Here is a 24,969-nt window from a genome sequence, read left to right on the forward strand (position 1 = left end):
CTCCTCTAAGCACTAGATACCATTTCTCCCCGGGAGCCAGGACTATAAACCAGGAGGCCTGACTCCCAGCTCTGCCCTGCTCTAACTTACTAGACCACACTCCCCTCCCAGAGCTGGGAACAGAAGCCACGAGTCCAGAATACAATAGTACAATGAATGTAATTATTGAGGGGCAGAGTGGTCCAGTGGGTAGGGCTGCAGCTCAGGACTCCTGGATTCTAGTCCAAGGTCTGCTGCAGACCTTTCTCTGTGTGCCTCTATTTCCCCTCTCACCTTTTGTCTAATTGGACTGTCAGCTGTTCAGGGAAGGGATTGCCTGTCATTGTGCATTGGTGGCACCTAGCATGACAGGGCCCAAGTCGCAGTTGGGGTCTGTACAGCACCCAGCACAGCAGGGGTGGGGATGGCTGTGCTACAATAATGCAAGGTGGGGCGGGGGCACAGTAATAGTAAAACCAGATAACAGCAGGGAAGAACACGGCCATCGTAGGCCCCATTGCTGAACTCAGGCTCTGGATCCCATTGCGCCTGAGATGCCATCTCAAGACACTGACAGACTCTGCTCATCTCCCTGAGTTTGCTGTATCAGGACCCTTTATTGGCAAGGAAGAGGAAAACTGCAAGAGCTTGGACGGGGGCAGGACTACATTTCCCAGGATTCCTTGCACACAGTTGGGCGGTTCTTGGAAGTGCAAAGCCCTTGGTGAGTTTCAGTGTCAGCGCAGCAGCAATTTTGTCGTTTCTCCCGCCCCACTTCGCGAGCCAAATACCAGGTGCAGTAAATAAGGGAGAAGAATTTCTCTCGACTGCTCAGGGACCAACCAGGGAGGCTGGGCTGGGAGCCCCAGTGTTGCGTTCCCTTCTGTTCTACCATGCCAGGGGTTCTCATGACCCTGCCAGGCAGGAGACTATCTGGAGCTTTAGGGCAGCTTCTAGGGGGCTGGGGCAAAAGCTGGAACCCCTGGGTGTTGGGTAGTGTCAGGAGGGGCACGTGGAGCTGCAGGGAACCAAGCACTAGCAGCCTTCCCTGTGGCACGGTCCAGTTGGTGTCAAGAGCCTTCCGGAACCGGGCAGCTGCTCCCCCACTAGGCATGGCGGCTAAGGTGGATCTGACCACGTCCACTGACTGGAAAGAGGCAAAAAGTAAGTGTGACGGGGTGTGTGTGTGCGCTATGCCCAGTTACCCCTTCCTTCTGCCCATGCCTCCCTTTAGCTGGGCATCATACAGCCCTTTGCAACGTGCCTCCACCTAGGGCCACTTACCCTGCCTAATTTCCACCCCTAAGGGCATTTGTCCCTTCCCTGGGCACCATGCAGCTGTGCAGGGAATCTGTATAGCAACACGGAAGTCCACCCCCAGGTATGGAACAGCTGGAGGCCTGTTGCCACAGTGCATTGGGTTAGTTAAAAACTGATAGAGCTCTTCCAACATCACTCATCTCTGCATTCTTCCATGCAGCATAGGTAGGAATCCCATAATGCCTTGTGCTGCCTCAATGCATTGTGGTGATTTGTGGGATCCCCTTCTGGAATTGTGGGAGTGCATGTGTGTGTCAGTACTCCCAGCGTCTCTTGCGCCATATCCCTGAACTCACCTGGCATCTGCACCATTCCCAAATTGCTTGGAAGGAAGCAGCACTTCCCATCCCAGGTGCTGCAGGGAGAGCAGTGCTACTGCATTGGAGCTGTGCAGATGTTCCCTATGGGGCTGGCCTGCCAGAACCAAACCATGGGACTAGACAACTGCACTGACTGCTAGTGGCACTGCAGTGCCACATGCCAGCTCTGACCCCACCATGAGAGCTGCCCTGGGCATGGAGAAGGTATTGACCGGTCCGCTTTCTAGCAGTCAGTGGCAGAAAGTGCAAAAGCATCCATGTTGTGCTGCTGAAACAGTCCCCCTGGGTTATTAATCCTCTTCATCATAGTAGTGCCTGGCACCAGTCAAAAACAGGACCCAGTTGTGCCAGGCACCATACGAACCCAGAGTAAGAGACAGTATCTGCCCCAGTGAAAGATGGTATAGCATGGGCTCATATTGACTGGTGCCTCTGCATTTCATCATTGCACCCTGTCTGGGGCTGGCTTATTACCAAAAAACCCAACACCACAGCCCTCTTCCATGGCCCCTTTCAGTTTATACTGAGATTCAGCATCCATATAGCCTCATCCAAGCCCCAATGCACTAGGATCAAGAGTCTTTTCAGTCCCTATTTAGGGGATTATCTTCTTCAAGGCCGGTGGCACAGGATTTCTTAGGCCCTTGGCACAGCTGTCCTAGGTCAAACCTAATGGTCTAAGACAGAAAAATTGGGAGCTCTTTAGGAAGAGCTTATTAGATAGCCAAAAAGCCACAATTGCACAATCAAGAGAGATGACAATTTTGGCTAAAAGCCCAGCCTGGCTCAGTGGCAAAGTGAAGGCAGCAGTTAGAAATTAAAAAGAAAGTAATATAAAACAAATGGAAAAAGGGGGTAATAGCAATTGATCTAAATTAGAGGGTAGGAAATGTAAAAAACCAATAAGGGGAACTGAAGGCATCAGGGAAAAAAGCATTTCTGGCAGGCCAAGGAAAATAAGCAGCTTAAATATCTTAAGAAATCCTAGCAATGGTACAGGCCAGTTACGAGCTGGAGATGGTAAAACTACTATTAATGATGCAGAAAAGACAGAAGTGCTCAATAAATATTTCTGTTCTGTATTTGGAAAGATGTAGGATGAAGTACTTGTAACCATCCTCATGTGAGAAGTACTTTTCAGTCCATTATTAACTAAGGAGGAAGTTAAAACACGTCTATGAGGGATAAATATTTTTAAATCAGCCAGCCCAGATAACTTGCACCTGAGAGTCCTAAAAGAGCTGTTTGAGGAGATCTCTGGCTTGCTTGATGGTAATTTTTAATAAATCTTGGAATACTGGGGATATTTCAGAAGACTGGAAGAGTGCTAATGTTATACCAGCCCTCAGAAAGGGTGAGTGGGATGACTCGGGTAACCGTAGGCTGGTTAGCCTGGCATCAGTCCCAGGCAAAATAATGGAAAAACTGATATGGGAGTCAGTTGATAAAGAACGAAAGGATTGGCCTATAATTAATATCAGTTTGATAGGAAATAGGTCTTGTCAAACAAACCTGATTTCTCTCTCTGAGGAGATTGCAAGGTTGGTTGATAAAGGTAACTGCGTAGATGCAATAAACTTAGACTTATGTAAGGCATTTGACTTCATGCTGCACAACAATAAGCACTATATAATATCAGTAGAGCACATGTTACCTGGATTAAGAACTGGTTAACTGACAGATCTCAAAAAGTAGTTGTTACTGGTGAATCCCCATTGAATGGAGATGTGTCTCAGACTGGATCGCCCTTTAAGGGGAGCCTGGGGCAGGACCCTCTCTCCTGTGATGGGCTTCTTTAAGGGGAATGAGCCCATTGTGCCAAACTGCCTAGGTGGCTGCTTGGCAGTGAATTGGCTAATGGGCATCTGGACCAGATTAAAGGCCGCAGAGCTCAGTTGGAGGAGGGTGCTGTTAGGAAGAGAAGGCTCCCAAGGACAGGAGTTCCAGTGGTACAGAGGAGGGCAACTCCCAGGGAAAGGAACTTAAGGAGGAGCCTAGATAGATGCAGGAGGCCCAGTCTACTAGGATCTATGCTGCCTGGAGAAGAGCAGCAGTCGGATGGAGGGCTCTGGCTCCAGGGAAGGAATGGTGGCTGAGTGCCTCTTGGCTAAAGGGCCCAGGATGATAAACATAGATGGAATCTGCCTCCCTGCTAAGAAGCCTGGGTGATGGTCTTGCGTTGCTGTAGAAGTTTCTGTTGTTAAATGAGACCTTCAAAAGCCTTGCCAAGCCTCCTAATGACCAGTTGGGGAAATTAAGGCAGGGTGCGTCTGTAGTGCTGTACCTGGCCACAAGGAGGTGTGTGCGATGGCATCTGCCTTACAGGGCATGCCCTAGTGAAGTTCTGTAGGGATCAGTACTAGGCCTGATGCTAGTCCACATTTCTACCAGTGCCCTGGAAGTAAATATAAAGTCACTGCTGCTAAAATTGATGGATGACTCAAAGATTTTTGGAGTGGGATGGTGAGGACGGTCCTGCAAAGCAATTCACATTGGTTGGTAATATGGGCCCATTCCAACAAAGTGTGTTTTAGTGCAGCCAAATGTCAGACCATGTATCTGGGAACAAGGGTTGTGGGCCGTCCCTACAGAAGCGGGGGACTATATCCTGGAAAGTGGTGACTCTGAAAAGGATTTGGGGGACATAGTGGACAAACAACTCAGCTCCCAGTGTCATGCTGGGATAAAAAGGGCCGGTGCGATCCTGACATGTATGAAGAGGAAAGCAGTGAGTTGGAGCAGAGAGCTGAGTTTACCTCTGAATACAGTCCTAGTGAGACCCAGGCTGGACTGGTTCATCCAGTTGTGGGGGACACATTTCAAAACCAATGTTGAAAATTTGGTGAGGGTGCAGAAAAGATCCACAAAAATGATTTGAGGGTGGGAGAAGATGCTGCAGAGTGAGAGACCTGGGGGTTCAGTCTGGTCAGCTGCTCAAAAAGAAGATGGAGAGGTGACCTGATTATAGGCCTTCGCAGGGGGAAAGTACTGGATACTGGAGGGCTCTTTAGCCTGTCAGAGAAAGGTTGAACAGGAACCTGTGGCTGGAAGCTGAAGCGAGACACGTTTCAATTAACAGTGCGGGTGATTAACCTTAGGAACAATTCCCAAGGGGAGTGGCGGATTCTCCATCTCTTGATGTCTCAAAATCCAGCGGGCCAGATGCTTTAGTCAAACACAAGGCATTGGGCTCAATACAGGGGGAACTGGGTGAAATTCTCTGTCCTGTGTTATACAGGAAATGATGAATAATACAGAGACTATTCTAATGCCCTGATATACATGAGTGCCACAGCCTCTTTTGGAGAGCAGGTGCAGTACTTTTCCAAAGGTGGCTGCTGCATTGGCGTTCACCCACGAGGTGGTGCAGGAGAACCCGGTTTAAATTCCTTTGATAAAATGGGATTTGAGCTCTGAAAGGCAGTGGATGTCTATTGGGTTAGAACAGGGCGAGTGCGAATTAGGACTGCTGGGTTCTACCCCCACCACTGGGAGGGAAGTAGGGTCTAATGGTTGGAGCAAGGGGAGCCAGCTGGTAGGACTCCTGGGTTCATTTCCCAGCTCCGCTGAATGGTTGTGACCATAACCTCAAAAACTACCTTTACTTATTATTGCTTAGAAAACATACAAGCTGCAGCCAAAGTGTTGTCAGCCTAGAGATGTCTTTGTATGAGTTGAGGGCTGTCTGTTATGGATCCTGGGGCTGGAAGAGACTGTTAGCTGGGCAGCCCGCCCTCCTCCATAGCACAGGCCGGAGATTCCCTCCCCCGCCTGCCCCCTGGGCTTCCTGCTGGAGCCCGCACCTTTGCGGTAGAGTTAGGTCTGAGCTCAGTGGAGGTGAGGTGGGGACCCACCTAGGGTTACCATCTGGCTGATATTTGACCAACCTGGCCAGGTTTTTTTTATGGATTTGACAGAAAAATAATGTAATCTCCTGGGTTTTTTTTACATGGGTCTAAAGATTTGCATTATTATCACAATATACAGGGATATCTAATGTTAGCAGTTTCTGTGTCGAGCTAAAGATGCTGCAGTATTCCTACTTCCGCAATTTAAGTAAGAAAATGTTACCGATCTGATCTATCTGTGTTCTCTCTATATATACTATAAGTGGCTATTGCAGGGGGTGGTGGTTGTGGAGTTGCGTTGTGGTTGCTGCGGACTTGCCTTGTGCGTGTGGGGTGGCGTGCTGGTTTTTGGGGATTTCAAAGGTGGCAACCCTAGACCGGCTCAAGGGCACCTATTGCAGGGGCTGATTTTCCCCTCCCTGGTGCAGCGCACCCCCGTTTGCAAAGGATCCCAGCCTCAGGTTCTGCAGGTGGATGTTGGCAGGGTGCGGTGTGGTGTGATGCTCCCCCAGCCAGGCAGGCAGGGCTGTGTCACTCGGAGTGCTCCAGGCTCAGAGTGCATCACACCAGCACCTGGGTCCACCCTGCTCTGTGGGGCCACCTCAAGCAAGGCCCCTCCCCTGCAGAGCTCTCGCAGTGTTGTCGCAGCGACAGGGTTTCAGCAGGGCTAAGGGCAGGGCAGACTGCATTGTCTGGGGAAACCCCCTCTGACTGGCTGCCTGCCCCACGGGCCCGCCTCCTGGGGTGAGCAGCCAATCAGAGTGGCTGTTGGAAGCGCTCTCGGCAACCTGGAAGCCATGCTCATTGCAGGGGAGGGGGAGCCGTGAGCTGGGGGTGGCCAATGGCTTCTCTTGGGAGCAAGGGGGATGGGTGTGTGAGGGGGATGAGCCCCTGGCACTGCTTCCCCAGCCTGAAGGGGGAGGGGGACCCCACTCCAGCTAGGCCAGGGAGAGTGGGGTGAAGAGCCCAGGAGATGCAGAAGTGGGGCTGGGCTGGAGACAGAACAAATGGAGGGAGCGGGATTGGGGGGTGAGGGGGGAGTGGAGTATAAGGTGGCATGAAGGGGGACTGGGTGAGGGATGAAGCTGAGGGGGCAGAAGTGATGGGGGGACAGTTTTGACTTGGAGGTGGGGGGGCCAGAACTGATCAGTGGCCAGGGATTGTGCAGATGGGTGGTGGGAGAGGGGGAAGAGCTCCTGTAGCAGGAGCCAAAGTCACCTCACCCAATAAAGCAGGAGAGTGGGCAGCACTAATTGTCCCTGCCTGCCCCTGCGCGCGTGCGCGCACACGCACACGCACACACACACACACTGGGCATAGGCTGTGGGAGTTCAAACACCACAATACACTATTTAAAACAAAATCTCCTGGTGGGGGAGAGGGGGTCTGACTCATGGTTTTGCTCCCTTTGGTTGGGCATGTATGAGAAGCGCTACAGAAGTGCTGGGGGTGATTATGGGACATCTGATTCTTGTTACCCTAGTAACATTTCATTGGGCCTTGTCCCTCTCCTGCAGCGTACCTGAAAGGTCTGAATCAGAAGCAAAGACGGGAGCATTACTACACCAAGGACTTTGTCACACTGAAGGACATCGACACCTGGAAAAAAATGGCTAAAAGTGAGGCTGGGGGTTTTAAAATCCTTTATTAGTGCATAGTAGATTTTCACTGTGAGTTGGGGTGGAGGGGCACTGACAGAGCTGTGGGGGGGAATCATAGAATCATAGAATCATAGAATATCAGGGTTGGAAGGGACCCCAGAAGGTCATCTAGTCCAACCCCCTGCTCAAAGCAGGACCAAGTCCCAGTTAAATCATCCTAGCCAGGGCTTTGTCAAGCCTGACCTTAAAAACCTCTAAGGAAGGAGATTCTACCACCTCCCTAGGTAACGCATTCCAGTGTTTCACCACCCTCTTAGTGAAAAAGTTTTTCCTAATATCCAATCTAAACCTCCCCCATTGCAACTTGAGACCATTACTCCTCGTTCTGTCATCTGCTACCATTGAGAACAGTCTAGAGCCATCCTCTTTGAAACTCCCTTTCAGGTAGTTGAAAGCAGCTATCAAATCCCCCCTCATTCTTCTCTTCTGCAGACTAAACAATCCCAGCTCCCTCAGCCTCTCCTCATAAGTCATGTGCTCTAGACCCCTAATCATTTTTGTTGTTTGAAACCCAGGGTTGGGATAACAGGGGACTGTGGGTTGGGATTGAGGGGCACTTCATTGGTCTCCCATAGCATAGCCCTGTGCATATTAAAACCCAGTGTGAATTGTGGGGTGGGGGGCTCCCTTATTCTGGGATCTGCTCTCCCTCTCACTTCTGATCGATCCCAGGCCAATCATGCTGTGGGGCATGGCACAGCCCTGCCCTTTCTGTCCCAGAATCCTGGTTCTGGTGGCATGATGGGTGAAGCAGGGTATGGCTGGACTCGTTTCCTGTAGGGGTGGAGACCGCTGACCTTGGACCCTTGTCTCTAGGTGCCCGACTGAAGCAGCCCGAGGAGACCAAGTTCCCCAAGGACAATCACCTGAATGAGAAGATCTCGCTTGTCCGCCGGGACATCACCAAACTGGAGGTGGATGCAATCGTCAATGCTGGTGAGTGGGTTACAGATCCCCCTCTGCTGACCGGACCCCCTACTCATGTAGCACCAGTGGCTCCCCCTCTCTGCATGTTGCTGGTTGGGGTGGATGCTTCAGGTCACAGGGGGGCTTGAACCCCAGGGTGAACATATGGCGAAAGAGGGTTGGGTGGGAGAAAATGTGCACCCATCCATGTCTGGGACTGGCAGGAGCACCAGCTGCCTGTCAGGCTGTGCTCTGATCCAGGCTGCCCCCAAGATCTGCTGGCTGGGTCCCATTTGGCTCTGGCCTGTCTGTTCTGGAGCGTGGGACTCCTGTCTGCTGAGAGATCATGCAGCCTGTGCCACTTCTGCACAGTTCTATTGCCCCTCGGAACCCATTGGTTGTGTAGGACTTAACCCCATCCTAGATGTGCTATAGGGTCTGTCGATCATCCCCCTAAAGAAATGCTGTGTGTTTAGGGTCTAGCCCTTTTCCAGATGTTCTATAGGGTTGGTTATTTGCCTGCTCATAGATCATGGTGCGTGTATAGGATTTTGGTTGGCTGTGCAGGGTGGCTTGATCTATTTCCATCAGTAGCTGCTATAAATGTGTGTCCATGGGCTGTGTGTCTCCTAGCTACTTAGTGAGTGGTCTCTGTGAGGTGGTTGGGGCTCATTACTGTCTCTCTGGGGGAAGGTGTGTGTGGATTTATCCGAGGTGTTTTTAAACCTTTGTTCAAAGCAAAACTCCCCTTCCCCATTAGTGAAGCTGGGGTGTGTCTGACTGAATTGGGGGAGGTGGGTTTCATGTGGCACTGGCCCCATTTTTGCTGCTGTCCCTCTGTGAACTTGGCTTGGGGTGGGGGTCATAATGTTGCTGGAAATGGGACTTGGTGCAACTAACCCTCCCTGAGCTTTGGGCAGCTCTAGAACCCAACCCTGCCACCCATTGGGAAATGGGCTGAACCAAACTTGAGGGGTGGGTGGGTTGGGTGCTATCCGGATTCCATGACTGTTCTGATACAACTGAATACCCCTCTGTTGTACAAAAGCTGAGCCGGGTTTGGGGCAGGCTCTCCTGTCCAGCGTCTTCAGGGTTAAATAAACCAGTGAGACATCACTCCCTGCAGCCCAGGCTGTCGGCCAGACTCAGGTGAGCATAGTTGTCAGTTACTCAGGGCAGCTTCCCCCCTCTGGGTGATTGGCTCAGGCTCTCTGCAGACTCAGGCAGGTGTTGCTGCATGTGTTATCCTAGGGGCAGCCGCCCCTTCTCGGTGCGCTTGGCTCAGGGTCTTGGCAGGCATTGCTGCAGAGGTTACACTTGAGGTCACATTTTTCCAGCTTTTTGGCTTGAATCTTTCTTTGTTTAAATTGGAAGCCGAGACTCGTGCATCATCCCATGACTCCAGGAGTTGGGGTTTTAAGAGAAAAGTCAAGTAGCAGGAGTCTTTTGATAGAATTGTGAGAGTTGGCAAGTGTGATCATGGAGCTGATGCCTGAGAGATGATAGGCCCTGTGTTCTGTTCCTTTCCACTCCCTTGCCCTGGGGCTGGATTGGAGCAAATGCCCCCCTTGAGGGGAAAGGCCTCATGTCCTATTTCCTATCCCCTGAGCCAGCCACTTGCCCGCCCTCTGATCGGGCGCCAGATTGGAACTGGTGGCCCCTAGAGGGGAAAGGCACTTTATCCCATTCCTTTTCTGCGAAGCGTTCTGTGACCAGGAACTCTGTGCAAACAATGGGAGTGCAGCTGGGGAGTGCGTGTGTGTGTGATGCTATATCCAAATGACATCACTGAAAGATGAGACAGTGTCAGATTCTGATTCACCTTCTTCCCCTGTAGTCCCCAATCTGGTGTGTGCCAGAACTGAATGATGGAGCCTTCCCTGGGATCCCCCCTTCCTCAACACAGACTCTCCATTCTGTAAGCAATTCATTCCAGAGTCCCCTGTGAGAGATGACTCCAGTGCAATTTATCTCTGACATCCAGCTAAGGAGCCTGTCAACCCAGTCGGCACACGGCTCTCAAGCTGCAGGGAGATTAAACTCTAGCCATATGTTCCCTGTGTGTGTTCATCATGGCGGGTGCTTGTGGGGAAAGGGCTCTGCTTAGAGCTGGCTGCTTTCTGAGAACTGTCTCCACCATGGGAATTACCAGACTGGTCCATCCATCCCTGTATCCCACCTCTGACAGTGGCCAGTACAAGATTCTTCAGAGGAAGTCGTGAGAGCCCCATGGTGGGCAGATGTGGGGTAACCTTCTTTTCCATGAATGCCTGATCCTAACCCCCTACTAGAGATCAGCTTAAGCCCTGAATCCTGAGGGTTTAGCTCCCATTTTTATGGCTGACTTAGAACAACGCTTCCTCAGCTCTCGTCCCCTAATGCCCCTACTCTACTTGCGCTACATTGATGACATCTTCATCATCTGGACCCATGGAAAAGAAGCTCTTGAGGAATTCCACCATGATTTCAACAATTTCCATCCCACCATCAACCTCAGCCTGGACCAGTCCACACAAGAGATCCACTTCCTGGACACCACGGTGCTAATAAGCGATGGTCACATAAACACCACCCTATATCGGAAACCTACTGACCGCTATTCCTACCTTCATGCCTCTAGCTTTCATCCAGATCATACCACTCGATCCATTGTCTACAGCCAAGCGCTACGATATAACCGCATTTGCTCCAACCCCTCAGACAGAGAAAAACACCTACAAGATCTCTATCATGCATTCCTACAACTACAATACCCACCTGCTGAAGTGAAGAAACAGATTGACAGAGCCAGAAGAGTACCCAGAAGTCACCAACTACAGGACAGGCCCAACAAAGAAAACAACAGAACGCCACTAGCAATCACCTTCAGCCCCCAACTAAAACCTCTCCAAAGCATCATCAAGGATCTACAACCTATCCTGAAGGACGAGCCATCGCTCTCTCAGATCTTGGGAGACAGACCAGTCCTTGCTTACAGACAGCCCCCCAATCTGAAGCAAATACTCACCAGCAACCACACGCCACACAACAGAACCACTAACCCAGGAACCTATCCTTGCAACAAAGCCCGTTGCCAACTCTGTCCACATATCTATTCAGGGGATACCATCATAGGGCCTAATCACATCAGCCACACTATCAGAGGCTCGTTCACCTGCGCATCTACCAATGTGATATATGCCATCATGTGCCAGCAATGCCCCTCTGCCATGTACATTGGCCAAACTGGACAGTCTCTACGTAAAAGAATGAATGGACACAAATCAGACATCAAGAATTATAACATTCAAAAACCAGTTGGCGAACACTTCAATCTCTCTGGTCACTCGATCACAGACCTAAGAGTGGCTATCCTTCAACAAAAAAGCTTCAAAAACAGACTCCAACGAGAGACTGCTGAATTGGAATTAATTTGCAAACTGGATACAATTAACTTAGGCTTGAATAGAGACTGGGAATGGATGAGTCATTACACAAAGTAAAACTATTTCCCCATGGTATTTCTCCCTCCCACCCCACCCCCCACTGTTCCTCTGATATTCTTGTTAACTGCTGGAATTAGCCTACCTGCTTGTCACCATGAAAGGTTTTCCTCCTTTCCCCCCCCTGCTGTTGGTGATGGCTCATCTTAAGTGATCACTCTCCTTACAGTGTGTATGATAAACCCATTGTTTCATGTTCTCTGTGTGTGTGTGTGTGTGTGTGTGTGTGTGTATAAATCTCTCCTCTGTTTTTTCCACCAAATGCATCCGATGAAGTGAGCTGTAGAGCTTATGCTCTAATAAATTTGTTAGTCTCTAAGGTGCCACAAGTACTCCTTTTCTTTTTGCGAATACAGACTAACACGGCTGCTACTCTGAAACCAAAATCTTTGTGAGGGAGGTTCTGTTATTCTGCCTTTGGCACTTATGTGACAAGTGCTGAAAAACTGTCAGATTCTGGGGTCCACAATTCCAAGTGATGTTACTAAATTGGAGCGGATTCAGAGAAGAGCCCCGAGAATGATTAAAGGATTGGAAACAGTGCCTTATAGTGCGATACTCCAGGAGCTCTGTCTGTTTAGCTTACTGAAGGTTAAGGTGTGACTTGGTTACAATCTATAGGAACCTATATGGGGAAGAGAAGTTTGATGGTGAAGGTCTCCTCAGTCTAGGAGACAAAGGTCCAATAAGATCCAATGGCTGGAAGATGAAGCGAGATAAATTTTGACTAGAAAATAAGGCACAGATGTGTATCAGTGAGGGCGATTAACTGCTCGAACAACTTCCCATGGGGAGTGGTGGATTCTCCATTACTGGCTGTGTTTTAAATCAAGATTGGCTGTTTTACTAAAAGATCTGCTCTGGTTCAACCAGGAATTAGTTCAGGGCTGTCCTATGGGGCCTGTGTTATACTGGAGGTCAGACTAGACAACTGCAGTTGGCCTTTCTGGTCTTGCAATCTATGAATCCACTGTTCTAGCTCTGGACATTCTCATTAGTCATATAAATGCCCAGCCCCTCTTTGGATTTTGCTACGTTTTTGATTTCAACAGCATCCAGTGGAAGAGAGTTCTGCTGGCTAATAATGCATCAAGTGAACAAAGTATTTCCTTTGATCAGTTTAGAATTGGCCACCCCCCATTGCAGTGGTGATCCTCTGGCTCTTGTGTTATGTGATGGGGAATAGAAGTGTCCCCATTTCCAGTTGCTCTAGCAAGCCCTGAAGGTTCAAAGTCATTGGAGGACTATTTTGTACTGGGTAGCTACAGGCCCTGCCTGAAATCATGAGGCCCCTGTTGTGCCGGGTGCTGTACGGACACACAATTCAACTAGGAGGTCGCAAATGAATTTTTGTCCCTTTTAAAAAAAGGTGTGTGGTTTTTTTGACACAGACATTTCTGGTTGAAATTACGTTTTGACAGGAAAATTTCCTTCCCACTCACTTTGGCATTAGTGGAGGGGGTTTGTATTTATAGCAGAACCTGGGGTGCTGTGGGGGGCACACCAAGAGGTGGTGATGCAATGAGCGTGACAAGCCAGGAATATGCCTATGGCAGGAGGGTTAGGAATGGATGTGAGAAGGGGCCAGTCTGCAGGCACGGGAAGGGCAGTGGCTAAGCCATGCTCAGAGTGACTGAGGGTGAATGAGCAGGTGTTTGGGGAGCAGGAGCACTCTCTAGGATGGCAAGGAATGAGAAATTGCTGTGGCTGAGTGCTTCAGGGACTAGCAGAGCCATTTCTTAAATGCAGCCTCGGACTCTTGGCTGGAAATGGGAACACAGAGGTGGTAATGAAGTGGTGGAGACTGCGACAGCAGATTTGGAGAAAACGCTGAAGGCAAAATGATAATTTGGTCAGCAGGAAATAATTGAAACCCCGTCATGCTGGGTGCTGCAGCGACCCTGACCAAAGTTAGGGCCCTGGTTTGTGCAGAGCCGCATGACACACAGTGAGAGACAGACTTAAACGGTTTATTAAAACAGCTTAATCGGTTTATTTTTTGCCTGTAAATTGACTGATGTGAGGTTAAATCGATATAAGCCAGGTTTAAATTGATGTAAGGGCATCCACATGCAACGTTGCATTGGAGTCGCTAACTTGGTGTACAGTCGCATCTCTGGTTATATTGGTGTGACTTTGTATTTAGACCTGTCTGTATCTGTGCAGCACAGTTGGACCCCTGATCTCACTTGACCCTACCCTGATAGACATAACAAGTAATAACATGTCTAAGATTGACACAGCTGACTCTTCATTGAAATGTCCCCACCCCCACTGGGCAGCAGAGGGCGCCAATGTCTCAGCTTTCCAATGTGCTGCTTATTAATTTCTGCCCCAATAAATCAACCTGTTTATTAGAAGAATAAAAGTCTTAACTAACAAGAGGCTTTGTCAATGCTTCATAAATCCTGCTTCTGTGCCTAGTGAAACCCATATGTGGTTAATTCATATGTAAAGTCACAAGCAGGAATATAATACCTGTCCATTAAATTCTGTGTGACCTGATAATCATCATTAGCCATGAGTAATTGCCTGATCAGCATTGCACAGTAGCAAGGGAAATGCATTTAAGCTAGTAGCTCATCTGTACTAATAGGGTGTGTGTGGATAGGGGGTTCATTTCCGGGCCTGGGGGCACGACACACTCCTTTGTATGTCACTGCTCCTGGGGAGAGGGGACTGGTCCAGGCTTTTCCCACATGGAATGGAGCGTTCCTGCCAGGGCATTGCTCCCCTGGAGGCTTGCAGCACCAAGCTGGGCGGGCATGGCTCCTTGGTTGAAAATTGAAGGGGTTCTAGTCATTCTATGGAATAGGACAGGGCAGGGGATGTCCTTGGCTGGTGTACACTGACACAGCTCCGTTGGTGACAAGAAAGTGATGGCCAATTTACAGCAGCTGGGGACCTGGCCCCGCTCATTCCAATGAACGGTGGCCCATTTATACAGGCCAGGGATCTGGCCTGAGGACCCTATGAAGAGGTAAGAGGACTGCAAAGTTTGATTTCAAAGAACAGTATGGATATTAACAAAGTATCCCATTTCCATTTACAAATGGAAAACATGGTGCACAGACAGGGAAAGTGACTCACCCAAGACCATACAGCAAATCAATGGTAAAGCCGTGAGGAGTCCTGTGTTCTGATCGCTAGTTGCCCTCTGTAGTTAAGATAATAATGAAGTGAGACATGATTATGGCCATTCATCATACAGAACCTGGGGACATAATATTCAGACGTGGGTTGCTAACATTAGGCTCCTAAATGAGTATATAGAGCACATAGAGATTTGGCTTGATTCCTGTAGACCCCACTAACTGCTTAGGCTCTTGACAGACAGGCTGGCCTTGTAACTAAAGCTCTGGGCCAGGAATCAAGGCACCTGGGTTCAATTTGAGATTGGGGGGGCCCCCCATGTGCCAGGCACTGCACAGACACAGAGTGAGAGACGGTCCTTGCCTGAAAGAGCTCACCGGCTAAATAGATAAAGGGGGAGGAAAACTGAGCCACTGATGAGGAAGGGACTTACCCACATCAGAACCCAGGAATCCTGAGCTATCCGACCAAGTGTGTCTGTCTGGACTGCACTGCTTTGCATCTTGGGAATTAATAACCTTTGACAACCTTGGGAGATCTGAGTCCAGTCCCTGCTCTTTCACAGACCTGTGTGACTTTGGGCAAGTCGGCATTTCTGTCTGTGCCCAGTGTTCCCTGGGGATGAGAGCACTGCCCTGCCTTACAGGCAGCTTGTGAGGATAACTACATGATAGCAGTGGGGTTCTCTGCCTGTTTGGGTTCAGGCCCCATCTGTAAACTGTGGTGGCCTGTTGTGACCCACAGATCTCTCGATGTCTGACACCATGCAGGGATCCACTGCGGGAGGGGAGGCTCAGAGCTGAAATTCCAGATGCTCCAGCCAGAGTTGAACCACTGGCAATTGGGGGAAGGGGCAAAAAACTGAGATACCCCAAAAAACCACACTGCTCATGGGGAACAGAAGGTAAGGGGCAGGGAAGATTTGGGGGCCTGGAGGTGAAGTGGAGAGATTGTGGGGCCAGGTGGAGTAGTGAGGAAGGAGTTGCGGGGTGGGGAGGGAGCAGCTGGGGAAGGAACTGGAGTGCAGTGAAGGGCTGGGGGAAGGCTCTGGAGCCCGGGAGAGGGTGGTGGGAGCTGACTGCTCCCAAAAACCACATGGCCCACACACATGGCCCACGGGGTGCATAGGGTAAAAGTGTGGGGGAATGTGGGATTGTGGGGGGGGGGACAAAAAGGGCTGGGGGTGTAGTGGGGAAGGATCTGCAGACACTTTGCTGGGGTTCCAGAGCTGTGAGCCATTGTGTTATTCCTATCAGGCTCAGCAAGTGTGAGCTTTGCTTAGCTGTGTGGCAGCTCCCTGACACAACCTGGCTGCCTTGCCAGCAAACTCTTTAGGGCTTGGCTAGCCCAAAGCTTGCCTAGCAGGTAACAATCAGTGACCTCCTGAGTGCCACAGAGCCGTCTTTCCCTGCAGCACTCAGCCCCCACTTACTGCACCACCCACAAAACCTTATCAGGTCCACTGCTCCTCTACAAAGACAGTCTGCAGCAGCTTATTAACTTATGGAGGTTTACAAACCCTCCCCTTCTGTCAAAGCACTGAGTTAGTTTATAGTACAAGTAAAACAAGTTTAATTAACAAAAGGACCCTTGTTTAAGTGATAGCAAGTATAAGGACTAAAGACTGAGGAATGGTTACAAACATACAGAAGTAAGAAACTTGGCTAAGGTGTCAGTCTAACTGAACAAACTAGAGACTTTTATTCAAAGAAGTTTTTCTCTCCAGTCATTCCTCCAGCATGGCTGCTCAGTTTCATAGTTAGGACCCCTCATAGAGCTTGGACTGCTTGGGTTCTTTGTCTCCCCAGGTGAAGGATAAATTAGGGGCTCTCTTCCCCCTCCTTTTATAGTCTACTAAACCTTTGAAATGTAGTCTTTGACAGGGAAGCCCAGTCAAAGCTGCTCTCTCCTGCTGGGGTGTAGATGCCATGCTGTCTTCTCCTCCGCTTGATGCCTTTATTTACCTTCTGTAAATGGTCCGTCGTCTCTGCCTGACGACCAGCCTGGTCAGACAAGCAAATACACGATCCTTTGTCTAGGGCAGACTGGGCATTGCTTGGCAAACACATTTCCAGCACATGTTTATAACTCCTCGTGCACACCCTGTACATATACCACACAATGACTTTTGGGACCAGCGTGTTACCAGGTACCTTGCATGACACCTTTTGGATCAATATCATGACAACAGTGTGTGTGGTTTGTTAAACTGGTCAGGCCAACTGAGATTTACTGTTATATACCAGGGAGCCCTTTGCCAACCAGCTTTGGGGTGTTCCTAGGGTCACAGGTACGTTGGGGGGCTGGTACTTACCAGAGGACATGACACCAGCTGCTCCCTCTTGGCTCCTGTCCCATGAGGCTGCGGGACTCGGCTTACTGCTCCAGGCATTGTGATTGTTGGGATGGCAGTGTTGCCCAGGTTCAGCCCAGCCACCCCTCTAGCATGATGATGGGGCTGGCCAGGCCAAATTTGTGTGAATGGCTTTGCAACCTGGCACAAAGGGTTGCAGCGCCACTCACTCAAATTTGTCCGAGATGGCTCCGTGTCATCATGCCAGAGGGCCAAACCTGAGCAGTGTTGTGATCCTGGAGGTTGCAGTGGCAAGTATGGGAAGCTGAGCCCAGCCAGCCCTGTGACCCTTGGATGCATTCTGGTAACCCAGTTTTGGGTCATAACCCATGGATTGAGAAACCCTGCATTAAAGATTGTGAAGTGCCAAATACCATGGTGAGGGGGGCCATAAAAGTACCATAGATGGATGGATGGATAGATAGATAGATAGATCAAGGACCGTTTCTCTGGTTCCCTAGCTATAGAATTAGGCTTAAGAGCAACTGCCCTAGTCTTGCCCTGGTTCTATTAGGCAGGTGATGGTCCTTCCACATTCTAGCTCTCTCTGGATAGATTGAGCCAGTACCAAGTCCCTTCTGTTATGAATCACTGTCTTCTAATACAATGGCTATGGGACTGTGAAGAGCAGGAGACAAACTCTAAGCAGATATTGCAATACTGAAGTGTCAGTGTAAATTGCTTTATCTGTCACTTCAACTCTGTCGCTCTCTGCTGTTTGCCATCCCTTGGGCAAATCAGTTGCCAGAGATGCGGGGATAGTGCCTGGGCGGAGCTCCAATTTCAGGGCTTTACAGAATACATCGGCAAGGGAAATTGCACTGTTTTGGGGGAAGATCCAGTCTGGGTGGAGGCTGCTTACCAGGGTGAAGAATGGATTTTTTGCAATTTTCTGGAAATTCTGAAAAATTGGGTAAAAAAAAGAATTGTTTTGGGTCCAACTGAACTTTCAGTAAATGGAAAAGTTAGAAGATTTGTTTCGATTGTGATAGCACTGGTTTTCCGATGGCTGTGATGGGTTTTCAAATTAAGGGACACTTTGAAAGAAAAAGGCATTTCAACCCAAAAATGTGAAACTTTCTGAGGGGTTTTTCAGAATTTTTTTCTTTTGTTTTCCTGCCCCAGCAGCTCCGTGAAAGCGACACGACTTTGTGGGATGTTGTGGGGTTGCTGCACCTGCATTTTTCCCCCCCCTTGAAAAAGAATATGGTTTAAAATCTTTCCCAAAGCTCTAATGCTAAGGCAGAGCTCCAGCTTCGTGGCTTTAGAGCAAGTGGCAGTGAGGGCAGCTGCACAGACCTCGGGGAAGATACAGCCTCTGTGCAGGCTGCTTAGTGTGTTGCAGATTTCATCATCATGCTGCAGTGGGATTTGGTGGGACAGGATGGAAGTGAGAGGAAGAATAGTGCAGTGCTTAGAGTGGCAGCTGGGGTCTTGACTTGGCCCTAGGCATCACTATTATTGAATAGTGGTGTAGTATCACCCAGGAGCCCCAGTCAGAGACCAGGCTCCCAGTGGGCTAAGTGCTGTACAGACACAGAATAAAGAGACCATAACTAGGGCAAAGGGACTTACTCGCCCCAGTAACTAATAACCCTGGTGCTGCACTGACAGAGCCCCTGCTACTCTGCTCCTGTCAGTCTTTCCTTTATACACAGCTAATGACACCTCAGGACCCCTTTGTAAAGGCAGATGCCAATGCTACAGATGGGAAGACCGAGGCAAGCGAGGAGTACTGTTGAGGAGCAGACTCAGAGGTGGCCTCGTTATTTGAGTGGTCTTATTTGACCAGTCATGGGTCAAGACGCTGTTGTGCTAGTTGCTGCACAGACAGAATAATAAGATGGTCCCTGCCGCAAAGAGCCGACGACCGAAGGGACCGTTTACGCTGCAATCACAGGGTGTGATTCTAGCTTGTTTAGGCGTACCTGAGCTCACTTTAATCTGGCTAGCTCGGGTACCGGTGCTGTGAAGCTGCAGTGCAGGGCTCCGCATGGGCTAGCGCCTGAGTAATCCCCCTGGGGCCTGCACAGGGGAGGAGATTTCTGAGAGCCCCAGGGTCTGTCATCCTGCAAAGGCAGAAGCAGAGGAAAGGTAGCCCAGGGATTAGGACGGTAGCCTGGAACTTGGGTTCAATTCACTGCTCTGCCACAGACTCCCTTGGGTGAGTCTCAACTCCAATGAGTTAGGTGCCTGCGTAGCTTTAAAAATCTGGTCCCTGGCACATCGCTGCCTCAATTTTCCCATCTGTACAATGGGGATAACAGCACTGCGCTGTCTTACAGTGGGGTTGTGAAAATGAGTGCATTCCTGGGGTCCTGATTCCTAGCACAGTGCCTTACCCACTCGCTCAGAGCTGCTGCTGTTCCTCATACAGCTGAGCCATCGCTCACCCAAGCCAGTCCATCCATTTGAGGAGTTCCCTGGAGCAATTTCCTCTCCTGGGGTGACTGATTCTTGTTTAACTAGCCCGCATTCATGCCCAGCAGCTACTGTTAACCCAGCTCGTGAGCATCCTTTTTATAGACTCTCCTCGCCTGTCTCCTTGGAGCAATTCCTGATTCAGAAACGCACTGGGTTGCATTGAAAGAGACATTATAAAGTGCTGGACTGATAGCTTAAGTCAGGCTCCAGCATTCAGTTTAATGGACAGCTTTTATCTCCCTTTTTATTACACAAAATCATTTAAGCGGCTCTCTGGCTTTGTGAATAAAACAACAGAGCTTTCGTCTCTAGCTTCCCTCACTGTGATCTACTACACCAATGTGCAAATCGAGCCAAGGTCCCAAAGCTGCCGGGTCATGACACGCCCTCTCATGCATGCCATCCGTTGGCTTCAGGATCATATGACCCCTTGGTGGCTAGATTGCCGTTCAAAGGCTCTTGTACAAAAAAGTGCAAGCAAGGCCTGTAGCACAACCAGAAGTGAATCCCCCCTCCACGCATGCTTCCCTCCCTAATCGTGTACCCCAGAGCTTGGCTTGTGTGCTCACGGATTTCACGACTGGGTGATTGCGTGCTGGGGAATGCGTGGAATCTGGGATCTGCCCATTTAAATACAGTTTTAAGCTGGACTCGTACTGAATATGCTGTGTGTGCTTGTAGCATATCCCCAGCTAAGCGTGCATGGCAATTGATTTACCACACAGGGTGCTGTGCACATTCACTGCTTGGCCTTGGCATTCTGGGAGCTAGGCAGGCATCAGAACAATAGGCCTGCAATATTTTGCAATTTGTGTGCCCCTGCTGTACCCCTGGAAGAAACCTGCAGCCATTGAATGTTGCATCATTGCCCTAAATTGTCCTCAGCCAATCAGAATGATCCTGGATCCTGTTGCAGTGGTTTTGTGGAGGTTCGTTATTCTGGGCCTACAGGAATTTCATATCCTGTATCCCGGTGCCCTGGTGTGGGGGAAGAGCAGAGAAGGGCTGGGAGTCAGGACACCTGGATTCTATTGTGGTGGGTGCTGCACAGACCCAAGATCAAGGCCCCCACTGTGTTCCAGGTGCTTCACAAATCCTGTCTGAGATTGAGGACCAGGGTAGCTACATGGTGACAAACAGTCCCTGCCCTGGCGAGCTGAACATCTCACTACACAAAAGGTGGGATGGAAAACAGAGGCACAAGGAAGGTAATGGCTGCGGTCAATGGCAGAGCTGAGAACAGACCCCACTCTGGTGCCTGCCTTACCTGTTGGATGGCTATAAATATATGCAATATATATATATATACTTGGATAGAACACTGGACTGGGACTCGGGAGACCTGGGTTCTATATCCAGCTCTGCTGCTGGGTGACCTTGGGCAAGTCACTGCCCTGCTCAGTGCTTCAGTTTCCCCAGATGTAGACTGGGGATAAAGATACTGACCTCCTTTGAAAATTGCTGTGAGATTTACTGAGTAAAAGTGCTATAGAGAGCGAGGGATTAATAGGATTTTCTGGTGCAGTCGCTGCTGAGCCGCTTGTGCGAAGTGGCCTTGTGATTCTGTATGTACTTTTGCATGTGCATCTTTCTGAGGACTGAATCCTGTTGCTTTTAAAAGCACACCTGGACTCACTGCACCCAAATCCCCTTCCCCTACCACCAGCCTCCTCTGTGCCCTTCCCCATAGCTCCCCTTCCTCCTTCTCTCCTCTGAAGCCAACCTCTTCCTCCTTCACGCTCCCCCCTTGCCCCTCCTTAGCCTTGTCCAGCTCCCCGAGGAATGCAGCCCGGAATGTAGTGCTGCACGTGGTCTCTGTAACAGTGGGGATGCGCTCAGGTGCCAGCCACGTACCTTGATGCCATTCCAGATCCCTGCCTTTCCCTGCCCCCATTGCAGTGTCTGCTTCCCAGCGAGCAGTGCTCATGGCAGGGAACCGCTTGCAGCTGTGGAAGTGATCACAAAGCTAACCCATAGGGGCCTCCTCATCCCTGCTACTGCAGGCAAGCCCTGATGTTTAATCTCCAATTTATCCAGCTCCATCTTCAAACTAGCTGGGCTGGTTCACCCCACTGCTCCTATGGGGAGGTTGCTCCCGAGCTCCCTCCTCTGAGGGGTAGACACCTTCTCATCTGCAGCCTCAATTGATTCCTGGCCAGTTTATCCCCATTTGTTCTTGTGCCAACATTGTCCTTTAGCTTTAGTAGCCCTTCTCCCTCCCCAGGCCCTCTTCCCCCCTTTCTAGACACAACCAGATCCTCTCTCAGCTTTTGCCTGGCCAGGCTAAACAGGCCAAGCTTGCTCAGTCTCCTTTCCTAAGATCAGTTCTCCTCTTCCCTGATCAGTCTGAGAGCCCTTCTCTGCATCGGTCCAGTTTGGATCCCTTGTTCCTGAACGTGGGGGATCAAAACTGCACACGGTGTTCTCGCTGAGCTCTTCTGAATGCCTTGTCCAATGCCATTAATATTTCCCTTTCTCCACTGGAAATTCCTCACCTGATACAGCCAAGGCTCGCATAATTTGTGGTGCTAACAGTTGGCTTGAATCACTGCCTCATCAGGGATCAGAGCAAGTGGTTCCTGGACCCCTCCACTGATCAAAATACATCTTTAAATATTTATTTCCCCTCAGTCCTGCTATCAAATTGTTTTCCCATGTTAGGGCAGTGGGGTTGCTAACTGCAGCCCTTCTGTGGCAGATATTAACTGCAAGGTGGAACTGGCTAGGAGGGGCAAAGGTTTGGGGGGGACTAGGGCTGGCTGTGGGGTTAAAAGGCTGGTTTGGCCTTCAGTAGTTCTGGGGTCAGTGACTGCCTCTGCCTGGTGCTCTGCTGCCCTGGAGGCTGCTGCTCCTCTGGCCAGTGCGCTGGCGACGTGAGCCGCCCCCATCAGTCCTAGATTTTAAAGCCAGAAAGGCCCATTATTATTATTTATATCGCAGTGATGGACCAGGCCCCCTGTAGTGATAGGTGCTTTACAAACACAGAACAAGATGGTCGCTGGCCTTGATCCTTTACTCTGACCTTCCTTGAGAAGCCTGTAACCTGAATTTGTCAAAAATCGGGCGACTATAATATGTTGCTTTAAGCCAGCAGCTCTGAACTGACTCCCTGAGATGCAGGGCAAGAGCCTCTCTTGTCAAGGATGTTGGGCAGTCCCTGAAGCTATGTGCCTCAGTTTCCCCGGCTCCAATCTATAGAACATGGAGAACTACCTACAGTTAATTAAAATCTGTAATGAATTTTGATGGTAGAAGTTTGCCCTGAAAGCCCAGCCCAGTCCTGTGAACTTGCCCTCACACGCTTGTCCCCCCCCCCCTTCCTCCAGGCTGGGCAGCTATCTGGCTGTAAGAATATTAATGACTGTTATCTCATCAGCTTGGTGCTTTTCACACACTGCTACAGTGCAGTCTTGCTGATCATGGATTCTGCCGCTGCACTGAAAGCACACGCTGCATGTTAACATTTTTCTCGAATCTATTTGTATTAGCTGGCTGTCTGCAGGCTGCAAATGGCCTATCATGGATATGCGCTGGGTACTACATGTGCAGAACCACAAGGCAAAGAAAGACCTGGAGAGAGGGGGCGGGGGCGGGGGCAGAGGTGGAGATGGGACTAGAGCCCAGGAGTTCTCTTCTCTCCCTTGAGCCCACTGCTCTAATCCCAAGACCCCACTCCCCTTGCAGAGCTAGGGCTAGGACTTCAGGATTCAAATTTCCATTTCATTCCCTCCTTGATCTAATCCCCTAGACCTCACTTCCAGAAACAGAACACAAGAGTCCTGCCATTTAGCTCCACTTTTCTCTAACTTACTAGACCCCCTCCCATCCCAGAGCCAGAAATGGAACCCAGGTGTCCTGACCCCGAGCCCCTCCCTGCTCTAACCACACCACAAGACACTTGTGACTAAGCAGGGCATCCTCCACTGTTGTAAGGGGTTGTAAGGGAATTGATGGGGTTCCTTTCACCTCCCTCCAGGAAAATGGCCTCAGGTGTGAGAGCAGCTTTATCTCTTTCATGCCTTCTCTCTGTTCCCCTGCTCCTGGCCAGAAGAATCCCCATCAAAATAGCAATGGGCTGGAGCCATCTTGCCGGGAAGCCAGGAGAGTGAGATCCAGACAATTCCCTGTCAGAGCGAGTTTGTCCCTGTCTTGATTATAGCTGTCGGGCTGTATTGCACATTCAGGTTTTCACCGGCATTAAGCTGCGATTCCCTCTTTTCCGAGGGTTTGCCGGGAGTGAGATGCTTTTGAGTAGCTGCCAAGCAAATGGCTTAGAATTGACGGGAACTGCTCATCAGCTCAACCCTCAGTTTAGGAGCTGCCAGGGAAATCGTGCTCTGTAGAAGAACCCTGCTAACAGAGTGGGTTTGTTATGTGTGTTATGGGAGTGACTAGAGGACCCCAACTGAGATCACCAGTTGTACCAGGGGCTGCCCAGAACCTGACTGAGAATGTGGCCCCCCACTGGGCTGCGTCCTGCGCAGACTATGACCTACATCAGCGTGCCCCCCCACCCCTCCTTGTACCAGCCATTACTCAGAGCATGACTGTGAATGGGGCCTATGTTGCGCTGGACACTGTGCAGACCCCAAATGAGATTGAGACCCTCTCCTCCCACCTTGTCCTGGGTACTGTGCCGACTCCAACTGAGATCAGGGCCCCTCTGTTGAGCTGGATGCTGCATAGAACGTGACCAAGATCATGGCTCATGTGTGTGTTTAGCTCCTTGTTTCACTCCTTCCTCTGGCTCCTGATTGCAGCTGCCCTCTTTGGGGAAAGTAACTCGCTGGCTGTGACCATACCATTGTGCTGAGACAGCTTCAGAGCTGGGTAGCTTCCTTTCAACCTCAAATCCCCATCCTACTTCAGCCCCAGCAGCGCAGTGCTGGGATGCGCCTCCTCCCCTTCTTGGCTCTTCCTAATTAGCGCTTGATCAGGGCCATGCAATAAAAACGTGAGTCATACACCCGTCCCTGGTGCCTTTCACCGTCATGCAGCAGAGCATTTGTGATCTGGAGCCTAAATTGCAAGGCTGAGCTGGCTTACTTTCTATGGCAGTGCCCTTCACTCATTACCAGACACTGCAATTATCCCACAGCTGGGAATTCCACCTTCCCCCTTAACCTCTCCCCAGGGGGCATTCAGGGGCTGGATTGACAGTCCTAGAGATGATGGCAGGTTGCTATCCAAATGCAGGCCCATCTGCTCCTACCTATAAGGAGGAAAGGACTGGTCAGTGTCTGTGGTGCATGTGTGATTGTTGCTGCTTGTATTATGAAAAAGATCAAGATTCTGAATGAGATCAGGGCCCCCTGTGTCAGGTGCTGAACAGACCCTGACTAAGACTGGGGCCCCCCATCAAGCCGGGTAATGCACAGATCTAGATGAGACCAGGGCCCTATCGAGCTGGGAGCTGTACATGCCCTGACAATCCGGGTCTGAAGGCAGGTTGGTGAAAAGTATGTACATGCAGTTTTGCATGCAGTACACAAGAACACAAAGATTAATTTTCATCGAATCTGGCTACCCACGCACCCGTTTTAGTTTAGTCTTTGCATCCCAAGGATTAACTGTGACCAAAGG

General features: G+C 50.1%; 1 protein-coding gene across 4 annotated transcripts in view; it reads left to right on the forward strand.

Moving 5' to 3' along the window:
* Positions 1-688: 688 nt before the first annotated feature.
* Positions 689-24,969, forward strand: part of MACROD1 (mono-ADP ribosylhydrolase 1) — a 185,308-nt gene continuing 161,027 nt past the window's right edge. For 2 of the 4 annotated variants that reach the window (XM_043518814.1, XM_038409418.1), the window contains exons 1-3: positions 710-1,143; positions 6,985-7,086; positions 7,945-8,064. In XM_043518814.1, the coding sequence (XP_043374749.1) occupies positions 873-1,143; positions 6,985-7,086; positions 7,945-8,064 (493 nt within the window). In that variant the 5' untranslated portion in view covers positions 710-872. Of the gene's footprint in view, positions 1,144-6,984; positions 7,087-7,944; positions 8,065-24,969 lie in introns of all 4 variants that reach the window. The other 2 variants (XM_038409420.1, XM_043518813.1) reach the window with 2 other exon arrangements.

The sequence above is a fragment of the Dermochelys coriacea genome, chromosome 7, assembly GCF_009764565.3.
Source record: "Dermochelys coriacea isolate rDerCor1 chromosome 7, rDerCor1.pri.v4, whole genome shotgun sequence".
In the NCBI taxonomy this organism is placed as follows: domain Eukaryota; kingdom Metazoa; phylum Chordata; order Testudines; family Dermochelyidae; genus Dermochelys; species Dermochelys coriacea.